This window comes from Takifugu flavidus, chromosome 17 (assembly GCF_003711565.1).
Source record: "Takifugu flavidus isolate HTHZ2018 chromosome 17, ASM371156v2, whole genome shotgun sequence".
Taxonomy (NCBI): Eukaryota; Metazoa; Chordata; class Actinopteri; order Tetraodontiformes; family Tetraodontidae; genus Takifugu; species Takifugu flavidus.
Window position 1 is genome coordinate 7,852,738 of NC_079536.1, and position 25,411 is coordinate 7,878,148.

The window sequence follows — 25,411 nt, forward strand, 5'->3', positions numbered from 1 at the left end:
CTCATAATGCAGGAGAGGTCTTCCTCTCCCATGTCTAATTCAGTCTCAAGCCAAGTCAGTGACCTCTGAAGAGGTGTTTGCAGTCTGGAGAGGCGCAGACGTACTGTTCTTCTCCCTGAAGATGATGTGAGGATTTCTCCAGGTTAAATACTGCAGTTAATGTAATTGGCACTGACCTCTAAGAAGCAGCGCTATGCAAAAGAGTGCTCCCCATGAAAGAGGCGCTAGCATTGCACGGTTCAGGAAAACTAGGGGAAGAAAAGCTCAAAATAGAAGTCAACTGAAAAAACATTTGACTATTTGGAAGTTATTTTAGCTCCAGGATATATTTCTGGGGCATCAACATTGGCAGGAAGCTGCTCTTACGACTAAATATTTTGAATTAATTGGTCGGCGTATTCCATCTTGTGTATTTTAATGCCTTCCCTTTTCTTTTAAAAATGCACGTTTTACAACCACGATGAAATATTTAAAGAGGAATCCGATTTTATCACAACCGTGAATATTAAAAGTCAGAATAAAGTTGGCTTGAAATCTGCATTTTACTCAACCACGTTACATCATCGACGCAATAAAAGTGGCAGCAAGCCACGTGTTAGCTACATAAAGTTGGCGGAATATGGATTCGGCCATATCGTTGAGCCACTGCGAAAGAGGAAGGAATGATCCCTTTTAATCAATGTGAGTAATATTTGTGTCTATGAGCAGGGAAGCAGCCACATTATCATGTCAAGTTACAAATTAAAATGCCCGGCCGCTAACAGAGCGGGAATATAAATGGGCCATCTCGGCCATCTGCAGTAAGTGTTCTAATGACGCTTTTTGCCTGTCAGACAATTAATTCTATCAATCTGCATAACCTTTCCCAAAGCTCGGAAAACAATGCCATTTTTATGGGTCAAAATGAATGAAGTCCGAGTGAAAAGCACGCTTAGGCAATCATTACATTATTTAACAAACGGGTTTAATTGGATTTTGATCCCAGTGTGTCTGTTTCTGGAGCGCCTGCACCAGTGCGGCGACTTGGGCTCCAGCTAATTCAATAGGCTAAATGGAATCACTGGAAACACTCTGCAGTCATCACTGCATTAGGACGCTCGTTCCCATCATGTAAACATTGCTGCGAGCTCTCGCCATTTATCCTCCGGTCTCTCTGTCTCTGTTTCCTCTCTATTTCCACCACTTCTCAAGACATTCTTTCATCCTCTGCCTAATGAAAGTTGGGGTTGAGTTCCGTTTTGGACTCAAGTGAATTCGCAAAAAGCAATTTAACTGAAAAAGCTAGCACTTCTAGACGCATGAATTGCTTAGCTCCTCACTTTTCAGAAATTAGGCGTGGAAGGCTTCCATCAGGCGGTGTCTCGGAGGGATTAGGAAGGTGCTAAGCATGTCTGCCTTTAACGGAGGTGAAAAACAGACTAATTCATTAAGCATTGATCACCCCAAATGACAGCAAAGTGCTTCGACATTTAGCGGGCAAATAACTGACAAATTGGCACACAATTTTTGTACATTTCCAACTCTTTAATGGCTAAAGTATGGAGCAAAAAGGCAATAAAAATGTTAGCAGACAACCCGATGAACCCACACCCAACCCATTATGCTCACCACTCCTTACAGCTAAATGCCCTTAATGTCTTAAACTGTGGCCGAGGGCTGCCCTAATGACGCATTTTGGTGAGTGTTTCTTACTTTTTGATCAAAATTACATGTCTTATTTGATTCTTTTAAATGCAGTTTGTAACAGGAGCCCCATTACACTGTGGACGGATGGACCCATTATGATACAGGCTGAAAGTACCTGAGTATGTATTCGACTAAATGTTCTTAATCTCACACAGCCTAATATCATTTCTATCAATACTCCACCCTGTTCCGGCCAGTGCGATGAATACTTGTATGACCTCATTATTTTATTATTGGTTGATTTCTCACCTAACAGTCTTATGCCACATGCACACACGCACGCGCTTTTGTCTGCAGACTTTTGTGAGGGCTGGAATAATGTATAATGTATAAAACTGAGGGTATAGATGCTGCCTGCAGACACGTACGGTATACGGTCCCACTATGACTACCGATTTAATGGATTCAGCCTTTGCCACGGCTTCTGCTCAAGGACAATTAAAAGGGGTTAGGCCATGTCAGTCAATACAGGAATGCTGGCAGACAGCGCAAACACGTGTGTGTGTACGTGCGTGTGTGTGTGCGTGCGTGTGTGTGTGTGTATAAGCGATGGCTCGGCAGTACTAGATGAGCAGCGAGCTGACCTAAGCCCCAGCCAGACTTTATTAATCAAGGCAGGAAACGTGCACAACCTCTAACGCTTGGCCTAAAGACTCTGCTCGCCACGTTCCTGCCATCTCTGTTCCTCCGTCTCGGCGCTCTTTCTGCCCGCCGCCGCTTCAGTCTTCTTAGATCCTGCTCTACCCCTTAACTATCTCTCAGCTGATAACTCTGGGAAGGTTTGCAGCACAGAGGATTTTAGAACAATACCTCTCTGAGGGAGAATCTGAGAGCTGCTAACGATTGAACCCAGGAACACGTGGCCAGCAAAGCTACTGATACTTTTCAATCACCAGGTCAGCTTTGCTCCCCTCGTTGTGTGTTTTTGTGTGGCTACTTTATTGTTCAGTTGATGTATGATTGTTGTTGTTGTCATTATTTGTGACCTGTCCGCTCTTCTCCATCTTTTACAGCTTTCTTTGTGTTCACTGGAGATGTTCGTGGAAATGTTTTTCATCCTTCCTTGCCCTTTCTTTTATGGTCTAAAAATGCTAAGTAAAGTTCCTGTTAGCTCGGTGCCAGATGCTAAATTGAATTGGTGATAATTGAATCCACAAAGTTTTTGTCTGAAAGTCACATTTTCAAGGACTTTCTTTGACATATTTTTAGTCATTGGAAGGTGCAATTTAGGGTGCATGGCTCTTATTTTTCAAAAACATACAGTTGTTTTACTAAGGCAGAAGGTTTATGTCAGTCTCTTTAATGTAAAGTCTGATAGGTGCTTTTCTAACATGAAAAACAATCTGAGGTCTTTTTTTGAATTACAATTTTTATATACTGTCTGTTGCAATAAAAAATGACTTGCTTACAGTAAAAATAGTTGCAGTAGGAGCCAAAGAGAAATTCTGAAAGTTTGAGAAACCTTAAAGAAGTTAAACTTTTGAATCCTGCTGACATGATTTCACATGAAGAAAAGAACACGTTGAAGCAAAGTACATCTTGCTGGCGGGGGGCACTGTCTTATAGCACATGATGCAAATAAGGCAGAGGAAAATGATTAGTGTGATTGCACGAGTGATTGCAGGATCGATTGATGGCTGGCAACGTTTAATGAAAACTTTGCGACAAATAACGTTTTTCTCGCGACGGGGGAGTCAGAGAGGAAACCACCCAGAGAAGTTGGTGCAATATTGACGGTGCCATCTGTGATGTGTGTGACTTCAAAGCCACAATTACTTTGAGCGGGTTTTTAAGGCCGATACCTGTTCGTGTTAAAAGGAAGGCGCTCACCTCCGGAGAGCCGCCTGCCAGTTGAGAAATAATTCAGTTTCCTTTTCTGAAGAAACTGAAGGGAGGGCAAAATCTGCTGTGCAGCTCTCTTCAAAACTTCAAAGAAACCCAAGTTCCTACATGAAACAATAGAATATTTGGCTTCTTATTCATGTCATGAACCTTTTTTTCCCGCCAGTGCAGGGTTCTTTAATTCCTCTATTGTTGCTGATGTGCCATACTGGGAGCACATAAGAGGCTTTTTTTCACCCCACTGGACACTCTTAAACACAGACCCATCAAACGCATAATAACAAGTGCAACATTTGTTCCAGAACTGCGGGGAATTTGCTATCAAGATGATCTCTATCTTTAAAACAACAATAAAATAGTCCCAAAGACATACCGGCTATTTCCATGAGAGGCCATTTTGCTCAGTTTGGCGGCTTCCTCGCGCCTTTTAAATGACAGCTTTGCTGCAGCCATTAACATGCGTGCCACTGAAACAAGTATTATAGTTTAATTCCTACCATGAAAAGCTTCCAGAGGCATAAAAAGGAGCGACCATATGAAGGGAGGGGGTGCGGAGTCAGACAAGCTCCAGAGGCCTCATTGCTTGTCTGTTGCTTTGACTTAATGGCAAATGGATGTCATTGGAATTTTGAGCGCAGCAGCAAGATCTTATCGAGCAGATAAATGAATTAATATTTTACACTTACGCCAGAGTTTTCCCTCTGCTACATGAAGCCTAGAGTTGAGAAGGAAGTCAAGTAAATTAAGGGAAAAAAGAAAATAGAATGGAAAGAATGGGAGAGAAATAAGAGCTGGAACTCCTCTAATGTTATTCAGAGGCAATGAGTCAGGTGAGAGAAAAGGATCTTTTCTTGTACTATTCAAGGACATTATCTCCTCCTGCTAGCAGTTATTAGCATTAGCATTTATATATTCAATGCAATTTTGAGGTCTGGTGATACTCTGAGGGGGTCAGGAGGGAGAAATGAAATGAGGGAAGGAAGGATAAAAAAGGTCTTTTCTCTGTGTGCAATTGGCGCTAACCAGGACAGAATAAGCAATGAGGTAAAACACAAGGACATCTCATGGCGGAATTCAATCTGTGATCACGGCTCAAATTTTCGGAAGAGAGCAGGTATAATACAGACAATTTAAATACGATCAGGAAATGAAGGAATTGTTGCGCTCAAGCAATTGTGCGTATTTATTAAAACTTATGAATATCGGTGATTTGTGGAGTTAAAGCCTGAAAACCTTTGGCGGTCAGATTGTATTCACAGCAAATGGCTTGAATAATTTGAAATTGGCTGTTAAATTGTGTTTTCTATGAAAGCGGGGGGACGGTTATTCACTAGATGAACACACACGCGCGCGCACACACACACACAAAGCATAGCTAATGATGTGTGCCCCGCCCACCCGCACGGAGGGGTCAGAGGTCATGAGCTGAAGCACTCAGACATTTTGATGCATCATCTGTTCAAATTAAAGACCAGAAAAGAGAATAACTACATCACTGGGAGAGTTTTGGTCTCCGGCTCTCCCCTCCCCAAAAAAATTTCGACACATTTTTGTGAAATCTGCCTAAAAAGTGGTTACTATGGTTACATACACGATATAACCCCAGTTTCAGTTACATGTTGAATGATAGTTGTAATCATAACCGACACAAGAGACGAAAGGGGTGCAGTAAAAGGTGGATATTGGTGGATGTGGCCCATTTTTCTACAACAAGACTAAAAGAATAGCCTATTGTGACTGGTAAAATGATTGTATTTTCTTCTGGGACTCATTAAATAAGAAAATTATAGCACACACAAGGTAACCATATGATCTCTTATTTAATTATCATATATATGGTCAAATGCCGCATGCTTGAATGTGCTATTTCAAATGCGTAAGCTCTATAACATAATATGTTGGACTTGGAAAACAACAGGAACTCCCGCCTCCATGATCGGTCCGTATTTCACGCATCTACATCCTTTTTGAAGGCAGGAGTAATCTAATGCCCTCTTTTCTGCTTGTGATATGCAATAAGGAATGTCGGTGAAACAAAATGGGCCTTTTTCTGTCGAGACAACGGCTATAGGAGGGGAACAAAAGCTTGTGACTAAAACAGCAGCCGTTGTTCATTTTAATATGGAGCTGGAAGATGGAGCTGGAAACCATGAATGTTTTATAGACATTCGTATTTCAATGTAGCTTCACCTGTCTGAGAAATCATTGTTACCTAAATCCCTCCCACAAACGTCATCTAATCTCCACTATAATGAGCTTCATCATCTTTTTGTTTGTTCCGTAAGTAATTCGCGGGGGCCTTAAGTGTCACAATTTGGACCCCCACCCTGCCGTGTTCCCTCCACACACACAGGGCCCACCTTGTCCTCAGCAGCCATTGTGCAGTTGTATTAAGTGGTAGGGGGCAGACGAGGAGGGGATGGAGCACAGCCAGGGGAGCACATACTCTTCTGAGGCCGACTTTGAGATTGTTATTATCATTTTCAAAGCATCAAAGCTTTCTCTCGCGCTTTTTCTCACTCTCTCTCCATCCGAGCTTAAAGAGATGAAAGTTTGCCTTTGTTCCATCCCCTGCTACATTACCTCTATGCATTAGGCCTCCTCTTTATCCGTGAAATTACCTTTTAGCTTTCTCATTCAGTGCAGGCAGTCTGCATGCGACGAGATGGCTCGCAGTTTTTCACCACATCATATCCTCCCCCTGCACACCTCTCTCTCTCCCTCTCTCTACCTCTCTCTCTCTCTGAAACGATTGTTACATTTTGCAGTTTGATTTTGTCTACATCTCTCTCCCTCAATGGCCCTGCATCTCTCTCCTTCCATCTCTCCCTTTTCCACTCCATATGAAGTCCATCTGTCCCTTCATTATGTGGTTAGCGCTGTTCTTTGATCGCTCCATCTCAAAAGCAAACACAGGGGTCTGTGTTGTTCCCCCCATCGCGCAGATGGGTCGGAGATGACGGCTGAGATGCTTCTGTTCTCGTGGCGGTTCTGAGAGCCACTTTCTAGGCCTCTTAACGTGTTCTTTGATGCTGACAGGAAGCACTCCAAGAGAGAAAAGTTGCCTGATCACAATTCAAAACACACTTTCTTACCCTCTATTTGTGATAAATGTTACCTCTTTTTGTTTATGAATGTTTATCTATCTATCTATCTATCTATCTATCTATCTATCTATCTATCTATCTATCTATCTATCTATCTATCTATCCATCTATCCATCTATCCATCTATCCATCTATCCATCTATCCATCTATCTATCTATCTATCTATCTATCGTTACAAGCACACAACAGGAAGTAGCAGAAAGGTAATTTCCTGTACAACCGCTGCCAACTCAATAGATTTAACAAATGTTTCTCTGCTCTGTAAAATGTTTGTGCTGTAGGAGCCACCAAAGATGAGTAAAAGTCCCCTTTTCCCCCCTCATAAACTCATGTCTCGAAAACTTAGCGGCGTTGTTTGGCCCCGAGCCCTCATATACAAATGAGGAAAAGTGTACCCATGTAAAAGTGGAAGCTCCACACAGGCGGAGATACACACATAGTCTCCTCAGTTGGAATGAAGCTTTGCTGCGCACTAATGTAATTAATAGCTTTTTATCCATGTAGAATTTGAAATGAAGATGTAAATTGTTCGTTTAACATAGCCATAGGACATGGAGGCTTCTGCTGTCAGAGTCAATTACAGACTCAGCATAGTCCCAGACTTTATGAAAACCTAATCACAACGTGTGTGTGTGTGTGTGTGTGTGTGTGTGTGTGTGTGTGTGTGTGTGTGTGTGTGTGTGTGTGTGTTAAACACAGATTGTGTCCAGTTACGCCAATGTACAATTATCTACAAATCCCATCTTATCACCAGATGTAGAGGTTCTGTGGCTATAATCTTAGAAAGCCGTCTGATCGCTGAGGCTGTTTTTATTCCATTTTCATTAGCCTCACCAAAAAAGTGATTTGAAGCAAACACAGAAGTAGTTTAGCACCGCAATCCCTTTAGAATTGTTACAACTGTGAAACTGAGTATTGGAAACTGTCAAGGTGCACGTGCTTACATGCTTGGGGAAATAAATTATCCTATTATTTGTTCATCATTTTTATGTTCCTATATTATTGATCATATAAAACAGATATGACTAAGCTAAACTGAGCCTAAACTTACCCAGGCTGTACCTACAGGTTCCCCCAGGACCACCGTGGGGCTTCAGGTGACGGATGGAGCTGCTCCTTGTGGCCAAAGTGTAACATTACACCTAGAAATACCCCTAACTCTAATCAGACATCAGAGACACAAAGCATATACACCTAATCTTTTACACCTTTTTAAACCAATGCTTCATATTGCTGCCATGATTCATTATCTTGATGATTCATTTGTTTAGGTGATTGACAAGCACGTGTTTTGCAAATTGTAACCACATTAGCCTCTTCAAAAACAATGAAATAACCACTTGGGTGATGCCAGGATGGCTGTGCTGTCGCCTTGAACACAGATTTACAATTAAAATCACCATATTATCTTCTTAAATGTCAATATGTCGTATTTCGCGTTGTGTTTGAACATGACCTTACCGTTCGTCCGGCGCTTTCCTTTAGTTTTTCTGCCCCTTAAAGACCAAACAGTTGATCCATTAACCAGAAAAATCACTGGTAATCAAGGCAATTGTTGACTGGTTCACATTAATGAGACTTTGGCATTAGGACGTCATTTTAATCAGTGTCTTCTTTTTCGAGTAGAACCCATGATTGTTACTATTATCGGAGACATACAGACGCCATTCTCCTGTCTACCCGTTGAGCTTCAACCAAAGCTCTTTGGTTCATCTATTTAGCGACAAAACAACATTGTTTTTTTTTTTAACACAAAGGTCCGAGTATTGTGGACAAACCTCGTTAAACCTCATTGGAGCTCAAATACCCAAATGACTTTGGTGGAGTGAGTCATGCCAGCAGAGGTTGGCTTGGGCGGAGAGCCATTTACAACCAGCAAGGGTAGCCATTCATGCTCAATGATTTAGGACTTTCAAAACACATTTCTAGCTCATTTGAATAATAATGGGCATAAAAAACATTGCCAGAGGCGCAGCAAGCATACATCAAGCTACAACAAATGCCTTCTGAAGTTGTCGAAAGGCCACAAACACGGAAACAATTAGGACGCACAACTTAATTTGAGAAGGGTATGTTTCCCACTAATGCCGCCCTCATTTTAATGAGTTTGAAGGCAGCAGCGGCGGCGGCCGGTGCCGAATGATTGACTGTTCCATCCGTACGAGTTCAGACAGGCCCTTTATTAGAACCTCTCCATCTGCTGTATACCTTTTTTTTTTTTGCACAGAGAAGCAAATTTTCACCCGCCTTTGTTCCTTATGCCTGATTTAATCGCGCCAGGTAGCTGATGATAAGACATTCAAACACCCACGTGCACACACTCGCACAAAGATGGATCAAACAAGCTGCTCCACTTCAAACAAATGACCTCATGATTGCGCTACATCAAAACTAGCAAGCAATTAAGGCTGAGTAGTGTTCATCAGTCCGCTGTCGCTTTGTCCAGAGGCTTTTCATTGTCCAGCTTACTTTGTAGCAAAGAGCAGTGAAGTGAATCAGAAAGATGAATGTAATTACATATTGCCAGTCAGAGGCAGAAAAGTCAACCCTTAAGTCTAAATAGGATGAAAATGTGATTTCTTCAAACAGTGTTGCCATGTGAATTGCTCGAACCCACAAGCACAAAAAAAATGTAGATAACATGGAGAAAAGAATCAGTTCTTCTGTCTATCTTCCATCTCCAGGTGCTTCTTTGATGGGGGAGCAAATCCATCATTGAGTTAGACAGCTGGCGTGTTTTTTAAAAAAAGGGAAGGTTAGCACCGAGGCCGATTGGTTTATATGTTAATTCAATTCAACTATATTTATGTAGCTTCTGTTACAATTAAAAAGGCCTCATAGAAGAAACCTAGAGTCTGACCCCCAAACAGTGGCAAGGAGACGCTCTTGAGCAGGACCAGCTTCAGGACCCTCCTGCTGATGGCCGGATGGGAAAATGAGTAAACGAGCTAACAATGCAGCAAACAGTTTTTTGTTTTTTTTATTGTTTGGAATAAATGTCTTTTCCAGGATGGTTTGACCGTGAGAAAGGAGGTAAAGCTCAAGCTAAAATGCTCTGAAAAGGTCCACTTGGTTAATGCAGCCCGCTAGAAATTTGGAATATCAGGTAATCTAAAATAACCAGAGAAAACAGAGGAAGAGTGTATCCCATAAACGTTATTGAAACTTTGTTTCTGGCCTCTTCCATTAACTTCATTACACTGTTTATTGTTTGTAAAAAATAAACCTACTATTGTCTCAGCACAAACCCAGACTACACGTGCACAAACGCACACACTCAGCACAGCGAGAACAACATAGTCTAGATGGAAGTGACAAACAAACACGCACGGTGCGCCGACTAAAAAAGCTCCCAGCTAGCATTGTCAAGTGAAAAGATATTAATATTTAAATAGATCATTTGCAAGATTGGTATAATTAGTGACTCATATTCATGTATTCACTTCAGGGATATCACGTTGAGACACGTCTACTTATTCAAATAAGATGCAACATGTCACCGGGTGCGTATATGCAAATGCACATATGCCGCTAATTACACAATGCCTGTCACAAAGAGAGAGACGCTTTCAGCAAAAATGTTCAAAGTTTTCTATGAACTGTTCAACCATGCTGCCGAGGCTGCTCAGGTCTAATTAAAACATGCACGTCCCCCAGGCCTTATCAAAGCTACCGTTGGAATATGTACATCTCAAATAGTGGAGAATTAGCTAAATAAAGGACCTCCCTGGTGCTTTTGTCCTGCTCAGATTTCAGGCTGCGCGCTAACAAACTTTATTTCTGATTGGTACTGATAGCCCACCGCAGGGATTCGAGAATATTTTGACCTGAGGCGGGGGACGTTAATTTTGACATCTCCTCCCGCGGCACAATCCCAGATTTAATAGCGCGCTTGACACCAACTGTAGTGAAGGCTGTCGTGACAGAGATTGTTATTTTAATGAGGTTGAAATGAGAGGTAAACCTTCTTGGAAATGTTTTCTAATTAACCAAATGATTTGGCCTATAGGGGTGACGAATTCCACGTCCGACGCCGGGCGGGAACGCTGCTTTATTTTAAGGCATCAAAGCAAATCAAGCTAAGGGTTGGGCTCTTCCACGAGCGCAGCAACTTTTGATTGACACGCTAAGGGGGGTAATTTCATTGAGTTTGGGTTTGATGTAATAACAAAAGTGAATCATTTATGATTAATGATCAGAAGTTCTGTTTTTATCCAAATAGCCGGGAATATTCCAAATTTATTCTTCCGCAGCGTGGCAAAATTGCGTTAACTTGTCAAAACAGCTACTTCTGTCATTCCATGCTGTATGTATAGTAGATTATACATTTGACATATTTATTGCAGTGTGCCACAATGAAAATATCAAACTCACTCGTTTCTTTTCTCTTCACATTGTGGATCCAACGTGTCAGCGCGGCGTTTTGTTTTTTTTGTTTGTTTGTTTTTTTCGTGACGGGAAAACTGCTTGTGAAATTTCTGTACACCTCTGACAGGTGTAACAAACGCAGGCATTATTTCCAAAAGACGTTTGGGGGAAATGTGGCGGATATATGTCCGTGTTGACATGCGTTTTTGCATTCCGGCACACAGCCCGGCTCCTTTCCCGCCCGAAAAAGCTCATCTGTGTGAGTCAAATGTACGCGTCGCCAAACCAAAGCGGCCCTGCCCACGGTAATCTTTCTCCATTAAGGATGTCACTTTTTGCAATCTTTTCGCAATTGCGGCCTAATATCCCCGACCACACCAGTGCTCAGGGTCGGCGAGCTGCCACTGGCGCCCACGGCTCCATCACGCACATCATAGCGTGGAGGTATCTGCTCAGAGAGGCAGCCATGTGTGTCTTTCAGATAGGAGATGAGAAAACCCTTGATTAGGACAGGAAGTCATGTGTGTAAAACTCACGGGTTTCTCGGTGCACAACGGGCGTCTGGCGCCTTCGTGCATCACACGCACGTCCGCAGAGTTTGCAATTAACTTACGTAAAGGTAAATAGCAATATAAAATTAATTACATGCCAACAGTGGGTTCCTTTGTACCTTTTAAAAGTGATCTGTTCTCATTTTCAGGGTAAAAAAATAATTATATCCAGAGCTGTTTTGGAAATGGGACGCCTTTCTTCTGTTATGAAAGTGCAAATTATTTACACTTGGTTTGTTTCCGCTGATGAAATTCAAAATTGAGGAGCACCAGTCTTGTGAACAGGAGATAAAGGGGAGCCATTGTCTAATTCGACTGATCTTCCTCAAGCGAGTTTTGATCGTTTTTTTCGTTATTAAACCTCATTTACTTGAAACCTGCCCTGATTCGCTCTGATGGCCACGCAAATTTCCCTCAGAATGCTAATGTGAGATATTTGAAAGCATGGTTACAAGTCTAATTCTGTATTATCTGCAATATCCTACATTTTAACTACATTTTACAACTACATTTTAGAAAATCACACCCAAATGTTGAACTTCCTAATGGACACCCCATGGTGATGTGAACTATGGAGACAATAGTTCAACTGTATGGTTAGGCTAAGGGCTAATGTTCTAAAAGGCTTACATAAGGCTAGCCTGAAGCCACCTTCTGGCCACCCCTAGTTTAAAAGTCTAGCTCCACCACTGACGTTTACCCATCTAATTCTGAATTATCTGCACTATAATCTAATTATTAAATGACATTATGAGAAAACACACTTGCTAATGTTGCTAATGTTGAAGGTGAATGCTAACATGACCACTTGCAACCTCCACCAAAGCAGATGAAAAGAAATTTGAAAGCAGGGTTAACTGTCAACAGAGATGCTACACTTATAAAAACATCCAAATGTTGACCTTATTGCTTCCAGCAGTTGAGGTATGTGAGTGGGTGCAGCGGCCAGAAGATAGACTGAGGGGCAAGATTTTCCATTTGAGAAAAAGTGAGGGTCACCAATTACTCAAGACACAACATGTCTCATGACTGCATTATCACATTATGGACTATTGATGTGACTGTCAGTGGGGAAATTGCCATCTCTGCCTCTTCCATGATGGATTTCTCCCTGATTGCCGAACGTGGAAAACGGTAAAAGGTCCTTCCTCCTTAATTTCCCGGTGCTGAAAAAACAAACATCTATGATTTGAAGAGGCTGTTTTGCACACAATTTTACAGCCATTCAGCGCACATTTATCTGCACGAATACGCGTTGCTGTGACCATTATATCAAAATTTCTCATGCTTGATTGCAGACAGAGGTGTTTTTTCATTCGGGTTGATTGCCATTTACACTGCTATTTGTCTCAGAAAGAGACCTCTGGATGGCAAAGGGGCCCGAGTCTCAACACTGTTTTTTTCCCCTCAACCTATACATCTAAAGCACCTCTACCTCTTTTCAGACCTTTTAAGAGGCGTTTTTGTCCTCAGTGACATTTTTTTAGCCAAATTGTGCTCTTTTACATGGATTTCCCTTGAATTTTGGCCAACCTGCGTCATTGGTGAGCTACACCTACACACAGTAACCCTCACAGAACCACTAATGTTGTGCTTTTTTCCCCCCCAAGTTCTTAACAAACACGAGGTCAGTGACGTGATCATCCATCCTTTCCTTTTCAGAGTGAACGCGCAAGCTGCGCCGCTCCGAATCCCTTTGAATGCCGAGGCTGTCGTTTGAACCGCACACCAAAGCATCTCATTTAGCCGAACAACGCACCTCTAACCGGGGGAAGTGGGAGGACGGCGGCGCATCGGTGGCTCGTTTGGAAACAACGAAAAACCCCGTTTGTCTGGATGTCAGATCGACTGTGCTGACGGCATTTTCAAAGTATCCTGAACATCTGCACTTAACTTTGATGGCGGGCTTGTGCCTGCTTTGATACCACCTCTCACGGGGAGGGCACAGCGCATGTAAGGAGCATTTCTCAGTGCATTTGCATTATTGACCAAGTTCCAGAGGTGTCCACGGCTCCCAGGATCTGGAGGATCCTGGGAGAATTTTCCTCATGCAGATGTAGTTATCTGAAATCACAGCTCGGGCGTTTCAGGCCTCTCCTCGCTCCCTCCTTGCCCGTCACCCCCTCTCAATTGTGTCCCTTGCCTCCGGCAAATGGGAGTCATTTGTTTGTGTGAACTTCCCATAACCCGCCGCGCGCGAGACACTTATCATTCAAAGTGGGGCTGCCACCCCCCCACCCCCTGACGCACAACTCCTCTCCTAGTCTTCCTCCTCTTCCTGTGGCTTCCACTGCAGCAGCGGCGTGCATGTTCCTGCAGACTCTCACCATGGTTCATCAGAAATTAGTCCCCCCCCCCCCAAACACACACACACACACACTCACACACACCCTGCAATCTCATTCTCTGTGTAATCTCGGGGTCCAGAGGACCGATTTTATTACCACACTGCTCATCTTATCATCCACCCTGTCATCTCTTCTGTCTTCTTTATTTTCCTTTATTCCAACAAGGCGGCATCTCAGAAGCCATCGCTGGTCCACCCCGTTTCATTTCCCTAATGTGTACCCCCCACCCCACACACACAAACACACCATCCCCCTTCATACCTGACTCTCGGGTCTAACCCCTACTTTCATTGCCCCTAACCCACATCCCATCATCATGATGCTGAGCACCCCCACCCTCCCACTCCACCCCAATGAGTATGCAGCTGTGTGTGTTTTACATTTTATCCTTTATTCCACAAGCAAAGGGGGGGTGGATGGAGGGGGGGCAAAGGTGGGGGGTGGTAAATGAGGAATGAAGGGAGACGAACATCAGTGAATTCTATAAAAAGTGACACATTCTACCTTTTTTGTCAGGGTTTAGTCCACTGTTGGATGTCACGCCATAAGAGAGAGAAGAGGGGGAGAGAGGGGGGAAAAGGGGGAGAGACAGGTGAGGACGTGGGATTTAAGGCGGGGACGCTGCCACCGACGGCCGAGGTGAGCCTTAACCCTCTTGCTTGCTTGATTTAATCCCTCATTTACGTGAACTCAGCATTGGAAATGAAGCTGTCACTGTGTTTCCCTTCCCTTCACCCATGCTGGGGTATAATGAGAATCCATGCATGCAACACACACACACACACACACCACACACACACACACATGCACGATCATAGGACAGAGACACAGAAAATCACTCAGAAGAGGGTTTTTTTAGATTCATTCTGAGTTAGATGCAGAACTCTGCACCAGCTCACCGTCAGTGGAGGGACGCGGGGATATGTTGGAGACAGAGGGGAATTGTGGGTAAATGCACCTGTGAGGAATATAGCTTGCAATCTCCAGGTCTGATCTGGGATCTGTGTTCACTGACACGTGCCATTCACTTCAGCTTTGGCCCAGAGAAATCTGCTTGATTTTCCCTTTTTGGTTTGTGCTTATTTAAAATAGTAATGCAAAACCTGATGTATCATCATCAATCATCATCATCACCATTATTATTATAAATGGGAAAAATCTAAATGCAAGTACTGTTTCTGAGAGGACTGCAAATATAATTACCAAAGATATGTATCCCATTGGAAAACACCGCAATGAGTTCATAACACTCTAAATTCATTAAGATAGTACTAAAGACTTTTACAAATTCATTCGCCTCCTATTTTTTTTATTATTTTTGAGTTAAATTGACAGAAGGACGTTTGTTGTAAGACAAAGTGGAATTTGCCCTTTGAAAACCACAGAACTGTACTGCCATCTGCTGGCCATAAAAGGAAAAGCATAGGGAAAGATTATGAATGCTATCAAATCTCCGCTGTGATTCAATGTTTTGAATGAAATCATCACGTTTTAATGTTTGTTTTTATATTCTTGAAATGTTTTTTCTTCATTTTAAATATTACAAACTAGCGATCCTATAAAAATACAGAAAAGCAACAATGGGGGCGATGAAGACAAAGGAGTCATTTTTTAAAATGGTAACTTCAAATAAAAATAAATTCAATTAAATAATAAGGCAGATTTCATATTCCCATCCTTCCTTTGCTCCTCTGTATGTCCATCCCTCTATTTTCCTCCTCCTCAGGTGGAGTGAGCGTCACACTGTTGGGTAATAGGGTGCTGTCAGCGTGGGCAGCAGGGAGGAGAGCGCTGCGTCTCAGATGAGATATGTGACTGGCATGCTAACGCAGAGTTTTATCTGACGAAAAAAGACAGACAGAGCCTCCATGTCTCTTCACTACACACCTTTGATTAAAGCAATCAAAAAAAGCCCACCATACATTCGGGAGTGTACACACATTTGCACAGATTAGAAATAAAGGCAGGAAGGAGCAAACACACATACAGTATATATGCATACACACACCCTGCTATTGTCAGTGCTGTTGAATTGACCTCGGTTGCTTGTCCATTATGGACTCGATAGGAGGATTTGGCCATGTTGATTCTGGGCAGCATCAGCTCCTCTGCCTTAAATAACCCGAGTGTTTTTCTCCAAGTCGCACAACAATGCTTTCTTCCTCCACGTACTAATGCTCACCGACACACATGTAAACCCGGAGAAAATGATTTGTCTGAATGACCAAAATAAGATATTTCAAAACTCAGTTTCCCGGAGCACATTATCATTTTACATTCCAGTTTAGCTTCAGGAAGAGTGTGTTTTCTCAGATGGTCGGAGGGGCAAAACTAGTTTCTGATTTTAGATGAGCAGCGTCATACAGCAGTGTAGTCTCAATGACTTGCCAATAAAGTTTTTGGATACAATATACACTTGATTACTGCGACTATGGGGAAGCTTGATGGCTTCCAAAATGGAAGAAATGAACAAATTACACTTCCTTTTTCCCCACTAAAAGCCACGGTGGTGATGTGTTGTAGCTACAGACAAATCGTTTTCTTACAGAAAAACTTTGAATGCATGCTCATTTTCACATGGAGCACCATGCAGCATACAAAAAGGCGTGTATTTACAATTGGCCACTAGGGGGCACCGTTTCACCAAAACGCTATTATCTTGTATTATCACTTTGAGTAATTATGAAAAGTACACATCATCAACCCAAATTAACAGAAAAAAACTGACATTTAGAATTTTACATTGGAATTTAATTATTGAATTATATAACTTAAACAAATTAAAAATGGTAAAGATGGTTAACATATTAGAATTATGTTATTTGTATATATTGGCTAATCTGCTCTTGTTTTTGCATTTATTAAAGCCCTGCATTAAATAAAGCTAGTTACAATATCTAATTGCACATTCACACCTTTAACCATGAACAAAAACAATCACAAAATCCGTAAAACTATTATAGTTATAGTTATAAATGACATTTTGTTTTCATAAACCTTCAGTTAAAGTATTGAACAATTTCCTTAAATTTCCCATCAACTACAGAGTTATTCAAACAAAACCTGTTACCACCTATTTACAGAAGAGTTTTGTTTAGGATAAGCTTTTGTGTTTTAATAGCTGGCTACATCTTCATATTGACACTTTTGACTTCACAAAGTGCAGATTTAAAGTATTTCAAGCCAATGTTTTGGTTGACTGAAGTGGACAACAGGAAGGGGCAGATCTGACCTCTCAGCGAGAAGTCAGGGGTCTTTCTGCGAGGACAGCGAGGGGCTGGCTGGAGGACCGAGAGGCTGGGCAAAGGGCTTGTACTTGTCTGGCGCAGGCCCCTGAGGGGGAGATGGGATGGGAGTGTCTGGAGAGGCTGCAGGGTGACGGATAAGGACAGAGAGACATTTGCATTTTATCTTTAAAAAGGATCATTTACGTTTGTGCGGGCAACATCGGCTGGAAACAAAATGAAATCTACGACTTTTGCGTTACAGATGCAGGTTCAATCAATCCTGTGTGTCCATTAGGTGGTGTAATATGGCCAAATGCATTTTTTTAAATGAAAGCATACAATTTGGCCAATTCTCATCAGTTATTTTTATAGACTCTTTTCAGCTCCAGGGTTCATATTTATTCATTTTAACTAAGTTAATGGAAACAGTCTGGCACACGTTTAGCATTTTATGAAAGGTAGTAAATTGTGCTGTGGCTCTCACCTATCAAAGGAGTGTGAGCTGCAGATACAGCGCTGATGACCAGTGTGTGACCAGTCAAAGGGTCCTGGGCCAGCTGGGTGTGTGCAGGGTGGTGCAGGTGGGAGGGCTCCGATGTGAGACCTGAACAAATAAACGGGCAACTCTCCATAACAATGTTGTGGACTTGCTTAAATCATGGTTGTGTTACATGCTATTTCATTTGACATCACTGTAAAATTCACATATATAATTAAATATAATCTCAAACAGGTAAATACACCAAGAAGCAGCCACCTAAGAAAAGCAGTTGCACATTACACAGTAATAGATTAATAAATGAGCACAGGGATGAAAGATGAAGCACATACAGCCATTCACATTTTGTCCTATGCTGAGTTTCCTTAAAGCCACTTTAAATTTAAGACCTTTTTAGAGCGAGAGATGAGCAGATATGATAGTTCTGCTCTTTGGTGCATCTGATTTAAAGAGAATTCCTTATTTGTACAAATTACAAGTACTTTAGCAGCAACTCTTGAATCTACTTTGCCTCATCTGTTTTTGCTGCAGATTCCTGCAGAAGCTGGGCAGAAACCTACGTGGCTGGTGCTGAAGGCCACCACGTGTTTGGTACTGGGAGTTCAGCCTCACAGTTTTACCTCCGAGGAGCATCTCCTGCAGCAGGTTGTCGATCTTGGCCAGGCCGCACAGCTTGATGAACTGGAGCTGCTCGATCATCTGCCAGGTGATGCTCTGCAGGGTGGGCAGTAGAAGTAACAGCTCTCCAAAACGACCCCTGGAGTCATACTGGCGGTCGTTGATGTAGTCTTCCAGGCTCATCTGGACCTGTGTAAAAAAGGTATATTTCATAGAAATCACTCTAAAACTGATTTTTTTTTTGTCACCCATCTGGAACTAAAATAAGGGCAGCATTCAGCAGGAAGTCAGATGATTGGTGTACCTGCAGTCGCATGGCCTTGATCTTTGAAGGATTCCTTAAAGATTTCGCATCTGCAGATTAGGGAGAGAAGCGCAGGATTGAGGGGATTGAAGGACAGCTGAACAACAAAAACAGAAAGATCAGGCACAGTATTGAAGATATGAATAAAATTGATGGAATATTTAAAGTCAAGCTGGGCTATGAAGGCAAAATCAGGAGATTTAGCGTGTGTGTGTGTGGGGGGGGATCGATTGTCATCAAAGCAAAGAGAGAAAAAGGTAATGGGGGGCTTGAATCTAACATTGAGGTGAAATGTAACCAAAGGGAATGATCTGCATGGGGAAAAGAGGGATTTGAGTTAAAAATGTTGTCCCATGTTGTTTTTAATGGTTTTAATGCAACTTGGAAAATGTACATATCATTTATATTTAATGGCAGGTCTTTGACAAGTCACCAGTACACTCGTGCTTCATTATAAGACTCCAGATGAAAAAAGTTATAATAAAACACACAAAGTTACTGATTAAAACTAGATCTTATATCCTTCCCCATCCAACAATTGTGTATCTCAGAGAGATGTTTTTTTTTACTACCTGGATCAAAAAAGACGATGGCCTTGAGGGCCGCATACTCGTTGTCGTCGATCTGAATATCCTGGAAAGGCTGCACCAGCTCGTCCAGCACTCTGTTGGCTATCCTGCAGATCTCCGGTTCAGGACTGTTCCTGTGGATCACGCAGCCATTGCCTGCAGACACCAAGCGTGTGGTTCAGTGGGGAATGTGTCAGGATGGGAGGGGTGCAGCGCTGGTATCAAAGAGTAGGAGAAATAGTTCATCTGGATGGGAATATGCATGGTTTTATTGGGCTTTCTTAAGGGTCCAGTTAAGGCTGCAAAAGCAGGTTGAGCAAAATAATGAAGTGCTGGGTGTGCCTGGGTGTTGGGACCTGTCATATTCTCTTACAGTATGTTCAAGCACACCCCTGTCATGAGTAATGCTGTTTGCATTTTCCAATTACAAAGGAAGAAACCCCCTCAGTTAATGATTCTCAGCTAGCACAACATTTGATTACACTCCAGCTCCAAACCGCCACATATGAGCAGCACGGCTGGTCCGTACCTAAGAGCAGGAAGTCCCTGAAGGACATGGACCTTTTAGCGACCCCGAGCAAGAGGTGTTCGCCTGCATGAGCCCTGAGCAAGCTCACCTGAAGATGAAGAAGAGCACAGAAGATTGAGAGATATACCGTGATACAGTCTCATACATGGAAACACTGAACTGAAACAGAACAGGCTGACTTATTGACAGACTATTGAGTGTTTAAGATAGAAAGTTACCAGGTTAAGTCACTGATAAGCCCTGTTACCTGGTCATCCAATGGCAGTTCTCCAAAGGCAGGAATGTATTTGGCCCATTCCACCAACACCAGTAACTGCTGCCTCATAGAGTCACAGACGTCCCCAACGGTGGCTGCCTTCTGCTCTGACATATCTACTATCCCAACTGGAGATGTGATCTGGATGGAAACAGAGAATCAGATCAGGAGCAGGCTCATATGGGGAGGGAAGGAGGGATGGAGCAGGGAGAAGGGCAGAAAGAGAAAGAGAAGAGACACATGCAGCTACACATACAAATATATCAGGATGCAGGATAGAAACTGAGCAGGTCAGTGGGGTCAAAGGTCAACAGGTCACATACACATAAACACAGGAAACGTTACCTGCTTGGACAACGTTTCTGCTTGGGCCAAAATGGTGATGGGAGGCAATTCTTGAGAGTCGGGAATGCTTCTTCTGGAGCTGATGCGATCTCTTTCATTCTGTACAGCTAGTAGAAGAGAAAGAAACCTGCATCTTTAGGAATTTGCAGAGGAGTGAATTCAGTCTCAAGTTGCAAGAATGGCAGACGAGTCTGCAGTTAATATTTAGGAAAATAGCCACACAGGCAGGCCTCAGCAGAAGGAGTCAAATATTAACCTGTTGCGATCCAGAACAACATGCTTGAATAACTATGATTAGGTGTCATAAAAGTGAGGTGCCAAGGTTATACTCCTCATAAACACACACACACACGCACACACGCACACACACGTACACACCAAGCAACCACTTGTTTTATGGCGTGGCCAGTTTCAACTATCTTGAAACTGCTCCCAGGCTCGCTTTATTTCCTCAAATGTTCAGGCTATTTTTAAAGTAATAGTTCATCCAAAATTCACCGTCATGAGGGAGGGAAGCTAAGTCAGGTTCAGTTTTCGTGCATAAAACATACAAAAATACAGGGAAAAACTAAAATGCTTCACAGGGCTTGAGAAAAAGTTACCTTGGGTTAAGGGTAAATTGTCAAAAATCAGTACATCTAAGCACATGCCACAGTATAGAACCATTGTTATTAATCAAATATTTCACAATGCAGTCATTGCTTTCTGCAGTCCCCCATTTCTCTTGATTCCTAAACTATTTTGTGAACAAAGACAACTACTAATGCGCAAAAAACTGAAACATTTGAAGGGGAACCAACTCATACATGTATCTTATGTCAACTAATGGCCTCAAAGGAAGGAGATTACAGTTTGTGAGGTAACCATCAGGGTTCCTTACCTTCTTTTTTCATGCCGGCCCTGAAACATTTGTTCAGTCGACAGAAACGACACTGGTTCCTCTTGTCTTTATCGACAATACACTGCCTGCTGAACCTGAACAAAAGTCAGTGACGCAAGCAGCTACCATTAAAAGATGCTGTGAGCAAGTTTAAGTTGCATATCTGCATTTGTGCAAGCTTGATTAGGTTCCAGCTGCACGTATGGGCGCTCACCCTTGCATGGTTTCCGTACCTGCATGTATAGATGTGGCTCTTGCGTATCGAGCGTCTGAAGAAGCCTTTGCAGCCATCACAGCTGGAAGCTCCGTAGTGCTTCCCTGTGGCCTTGTCCCCACAGATGGCGCAGTTGGTGGTGACCCCATCTGGACCGGGCAGGCTGGGCTCCGTTGGCATGCTGTCTGCTTCACACAAAAACAGAGCTATGCAGGTAAGTACACACATGCCGCAAATCAATGAGCTGTGCTGCCATGATGGGACACACTAACAGCAGTTCATTGAACCGTATTGGCAATGGTCTAATTTCAGCAAAACAACAGCGTTTTATGACTGTTGCTCAGTATATTCGACATAACAACAACATATCTGTGCTTGGGTTCTGTAATTGCAAAGTAGTTTATGCACATTTAATTCAGGGAATGGAAGAAATGGAAGTTCAGCCACCAGCCGTGTAATATCGCTGATATTTCATTTTTATTGTCCTCTCTACGCTGTCATGACAATCATCGTGATCATTTTCATTATCTGAAACTGTAACGGCGTCGTCTCCATAATCAAAGCTGTAATCATCACCGCTGGCTACACATTTATGGTTCACTCAAAGCTTAACTAATAGAAGGGAATGTTCTATTAGGCACATGCGAAAACCCATTGGCACAGGTGGCCATAGCACCACCTCCGTACCAAACGCCCTGTAGCCCCGTTTTGGCAAAATGAGTCAGCGTTTCACTTCATTACTGTCTTCATGCTCAGGTGACATCAGCGTATCGTATAGATGTACCGGGCTATAAAAATGTATTTTATGACACATTTCTACTTCCACATTAACAAATATACACATTTGTATTTAGTACTAGATGGATATTGTATGATTTAGGGTAAAAACCATATCCATCAATGCCTTTAGCCGATCTCATTAATCAATCAGTCCAATCAATTAAAATTCTGTGTGTGCGTGTGTGTGTGTGTGTGTGTGTGTGTGTGTGTGTGTGTGTGTGTGTTACCTCCTCCTCCATAGAACACCTCTGCATTCTCAAAACCAAGGGTGCTGTACGAGGGATCCAGGCCTTCACAATAGTTGGCTACTTCCATATCTAACAGAGACTTACTCTGAGAAGGATACTTCATTCTTCCTCACCCTCGGGCCGTCCTCGTCTTCAGACCAACTGAGTCAGCTGGTCTGGGCCTAATCTAAAATTTACAGGTATAACAGGGGACATCCCTGACATAAACGATGGATAATCCCATCTGATTGGGCAGAAGACAAGAGGAGGGGCGGGGCTGTGCTAAAGGCTTCTTTTCTTATTGCAAGTACTTATCTGTTTTTCTCTGTTATCACAAGGAAGAAGTGATAGTGTTGAATGAGTTTCTTCACTTTTTTTTACCTTTTCACCTTTTCTTTTAAACCACAAAGCAGAAATCATTAGTGTATTGTTGGTACATGGGACAGGTTTATTAGAGGAGACCCCAATGTGTATGTGCGTGTTTGTGTGTACATGTGTACTTTGGGATAAATCTCAGCTCAGCTAAACCCTCAATAATTAGGCACGCATAATCAAGTTTACGGTTAGCAAAAGCAATACATGCACAAATATATAAATGACTGCTAGTAAAGACCTCACAAATACAGCTATGCAAACCTGTATGTGTGTGTGCGTGCGTGTGTGTGTGTGTGTGTGTGAGAGAGAGAGAGAGAGCTTTCCTAATCTAATCAATCATGAGGTAATAACACCACCACCTCAGCAGATAAAATTTGCAGAGACTGTGAAGTGAAAAATACTGATAAGTTCCCATAAAGACCCTTTTTGGGTTTGATTGGTTAAACCAATCCTGTCCTGATGCTCCTGTATGTCACACATTTAAGCAGCTTGACCACTGATTAGAGCTTGTCTGAAATCTTTGTTTTAGGTTAGAATCAATCACTTTTCCTTAAAACGCTTGTCTTTTTGTTTGTGACAGCCAACATTTGGGCACATGTATCAACTCCTTGTCCTTTTCCTTAATAATCAAGGACCAATCAGCTGGTAAGAACCAAAGAAATCTCATCAAACTACTTAAAAATAAATTAAACTTCCACCCAAAACATAAGACACAACTTCTCACTAAGATGGCTCCTCTTTTAGTGGAGGAATGCTGCCAACATTCCAATTTACTGTCATAAAAGAGTTAAAGTGTCCCAGCCTGCCCCTTTCACATCAGGAATTACATTGCACTAAATCTGGTGTGGCTTGCAGGTAATCAGTTAGAGGCCTTGTGTTGGGGAGGCTGTAAATGATAAGGAGCACCGTTGTTGCAGATTTGATGTCCTACATCAGAAAAGCACCCACCCTCCTTCTGGAAGCGCATTTTCAATCGTGAGCAGACAGCGATGACAGCACAGCAGTGGCGGCTGTGTTACTTCATGGAAGAGGTTGGATTGAATCACACACTAATCCTGCGAATTAATGGAGGTCAGACATCCCAGCTAATTTGTGGAAGCAGTGAATTTGTTTTTGTGACAGTAGCAGTCACCTAATGCACTAATGTGCACAAAGAAGCATTAAACTGACATTAATATAATCCTGGCCTCACAGAGACAAAGGTGGGAAAATTTAAAATGTGTGATGTCTTAGAGGTGTTGGATCAGATGTTTGTGACCAGTCAATTTTCCTCCTTAGACCAACGGTGCTAAAAGCCAGTCCTCAAGGGCTGGATGCTTCCTCCAAGGAACCTGGGATCCCAGGTTAGAGGATGTCTACCTGGTAGGACGGAAAACCCTGTCCCTCTGCAGCCCTTGAGGACTGGATTTAGGCACCCCTGCCAAGAGGGCAGCTAAAAGTTTCTGAAAGTCAAATTTTCATCACATAAATACTGTATAGAAAAGATCTCTTCCATGATTTTGTGCCTATTTCATATCAATACTTTTCAAGCTATATTATCAATCCAAACATATGGGTCCATTGAAAATAATACAAAACTTTAAAAAATCGAACTACACTGAGATATATATATAAAGTTATGAAACCTCTCACGACTATGTTGGGTACATTGTGTTCACCTAGCAACCAAAACCTCTCAGAAGCCATAAAACCCTGCGTTAAGAGGCTATCTGTGTGTGAACCTGCCATAATACTGCCACTTCTATTTAGCTTAGAGCCTTTAACAGCCGCAGATGATCAGACAGCAAACTGTCTCCCGTAAACCAACACCGCGAATGTCCCAACAGCAAAGTACTGAAAAATGATGCTCCAAAAATTGTAATAAATAATAATAAACTCACAAATAACCAAAAAAGACTCAAAGTACTTCGTTATTAATGAAGTATTATAGAGAAAAGACGGGGTTGTAAATTTCTAGTTACAATTGATTTCATAAAGAGATTTCTTTGTACATTCCATAGATACTCAATCAATCAATCAATCAATCAATCAATCAATCAATCAATCAATCAATCAATCAATTTCACTACTTCCTGTGTTGAGCTTCAAATGTTATCAAGAGATTAAATCATCATGGAGATAATTCAATTAATCACATCATCTTTACAGCCCAACATGCACGACAAGGTAAGTTTCTTATCTCTGTTCATTAAATGCTCCATCAGACACACAGACCAATACTCAATACTCAGCAACATGCTAGAGAAAATGTGGTCCACTCAGGCCACCGTACTGCGCACCACAACTTTCAGCACAGGTTTTGACAGACACAGTGTGTGAAAGTGGACCGCAGCCACAGCGGAACGCAAAAGCATGTAGTTTCTCTAGAACCTTGTACGAAACATGCCTACATTTACAAGAAGAGACAAAACAGCCGCTCTTATCAGCATGTTTTTGGCCTCACAGGCACAGAAGACTTCACAGGATGAGACCGTCTTACCTGGTTTTCTTTTTCCAGCTGGGATGTGCATTTATCCAGGTGCACCGCTCTCAGGGCGACATGGATTTCAATGAGACAGAGTTGGTGAAATGTTGAAGGTGTCCAATAACAATGAAAGGGAAGGTTGGAGAAGCAAGCAGCTTATGATTCATGGAGCGACACATTGGATGGCGCCACCATAGTCCTGTCATTAGATCGATTTACTA

The 25,411-nt window shown here is 42.3% G+C and overlaps 1 protein-coding gene across 4 annotated transcripts; it reads right to left on the minus strand.

The window, feature by feature from the left end:
• Nucleotides 1–15,763: 15,763 nt before the first annotated feature.
• Nucleotides 15,764–25,392, minus strand: hnf4g (hepatocyte nuclear factor 4, gamma). Of its 4 annotated transcripts, none has more exons than XM_057013030.1 (11): nt 25,206–25,392; nt 21,364–21,529; nt 21,131–21,225; nt 20,251–20,357; nt 19,897–20,046; nt 19,650–19,737; nt 19,124–19,276; nt 18,552–18,601; nt 18,250–18,436; nt 17,615–17,734; nt 15,764–17,271 (listed from the first exon to the last, which is right to left on the minus strand). In XM_057013030.1, exons 1-11 carry the CDS (start codon nt 25,234–25,236, stop codon nt 17,150–17,152), a joined length of 1,269 nt encoding a protein of 422 aa, XP_056869010.1. In that variant the 5' UTR covers nt 25,237–25,392; the 3' UTR covers nt 15,764–17,149. The 4 variants fall into 4 exon arrangements, with proteins under 4 accessions (XP_056869010.1, XP_056869009.1, XP_056869008.1 ...); XM_057013029.1 differs by having other exon boundaries at nt 21,364–21,532; XM_057013028.1 differs by having other exon boundaries at nt 22,352–25,392.
• Nucleotides 25,393–25,411: the final 19 nt, after the last annotated feature.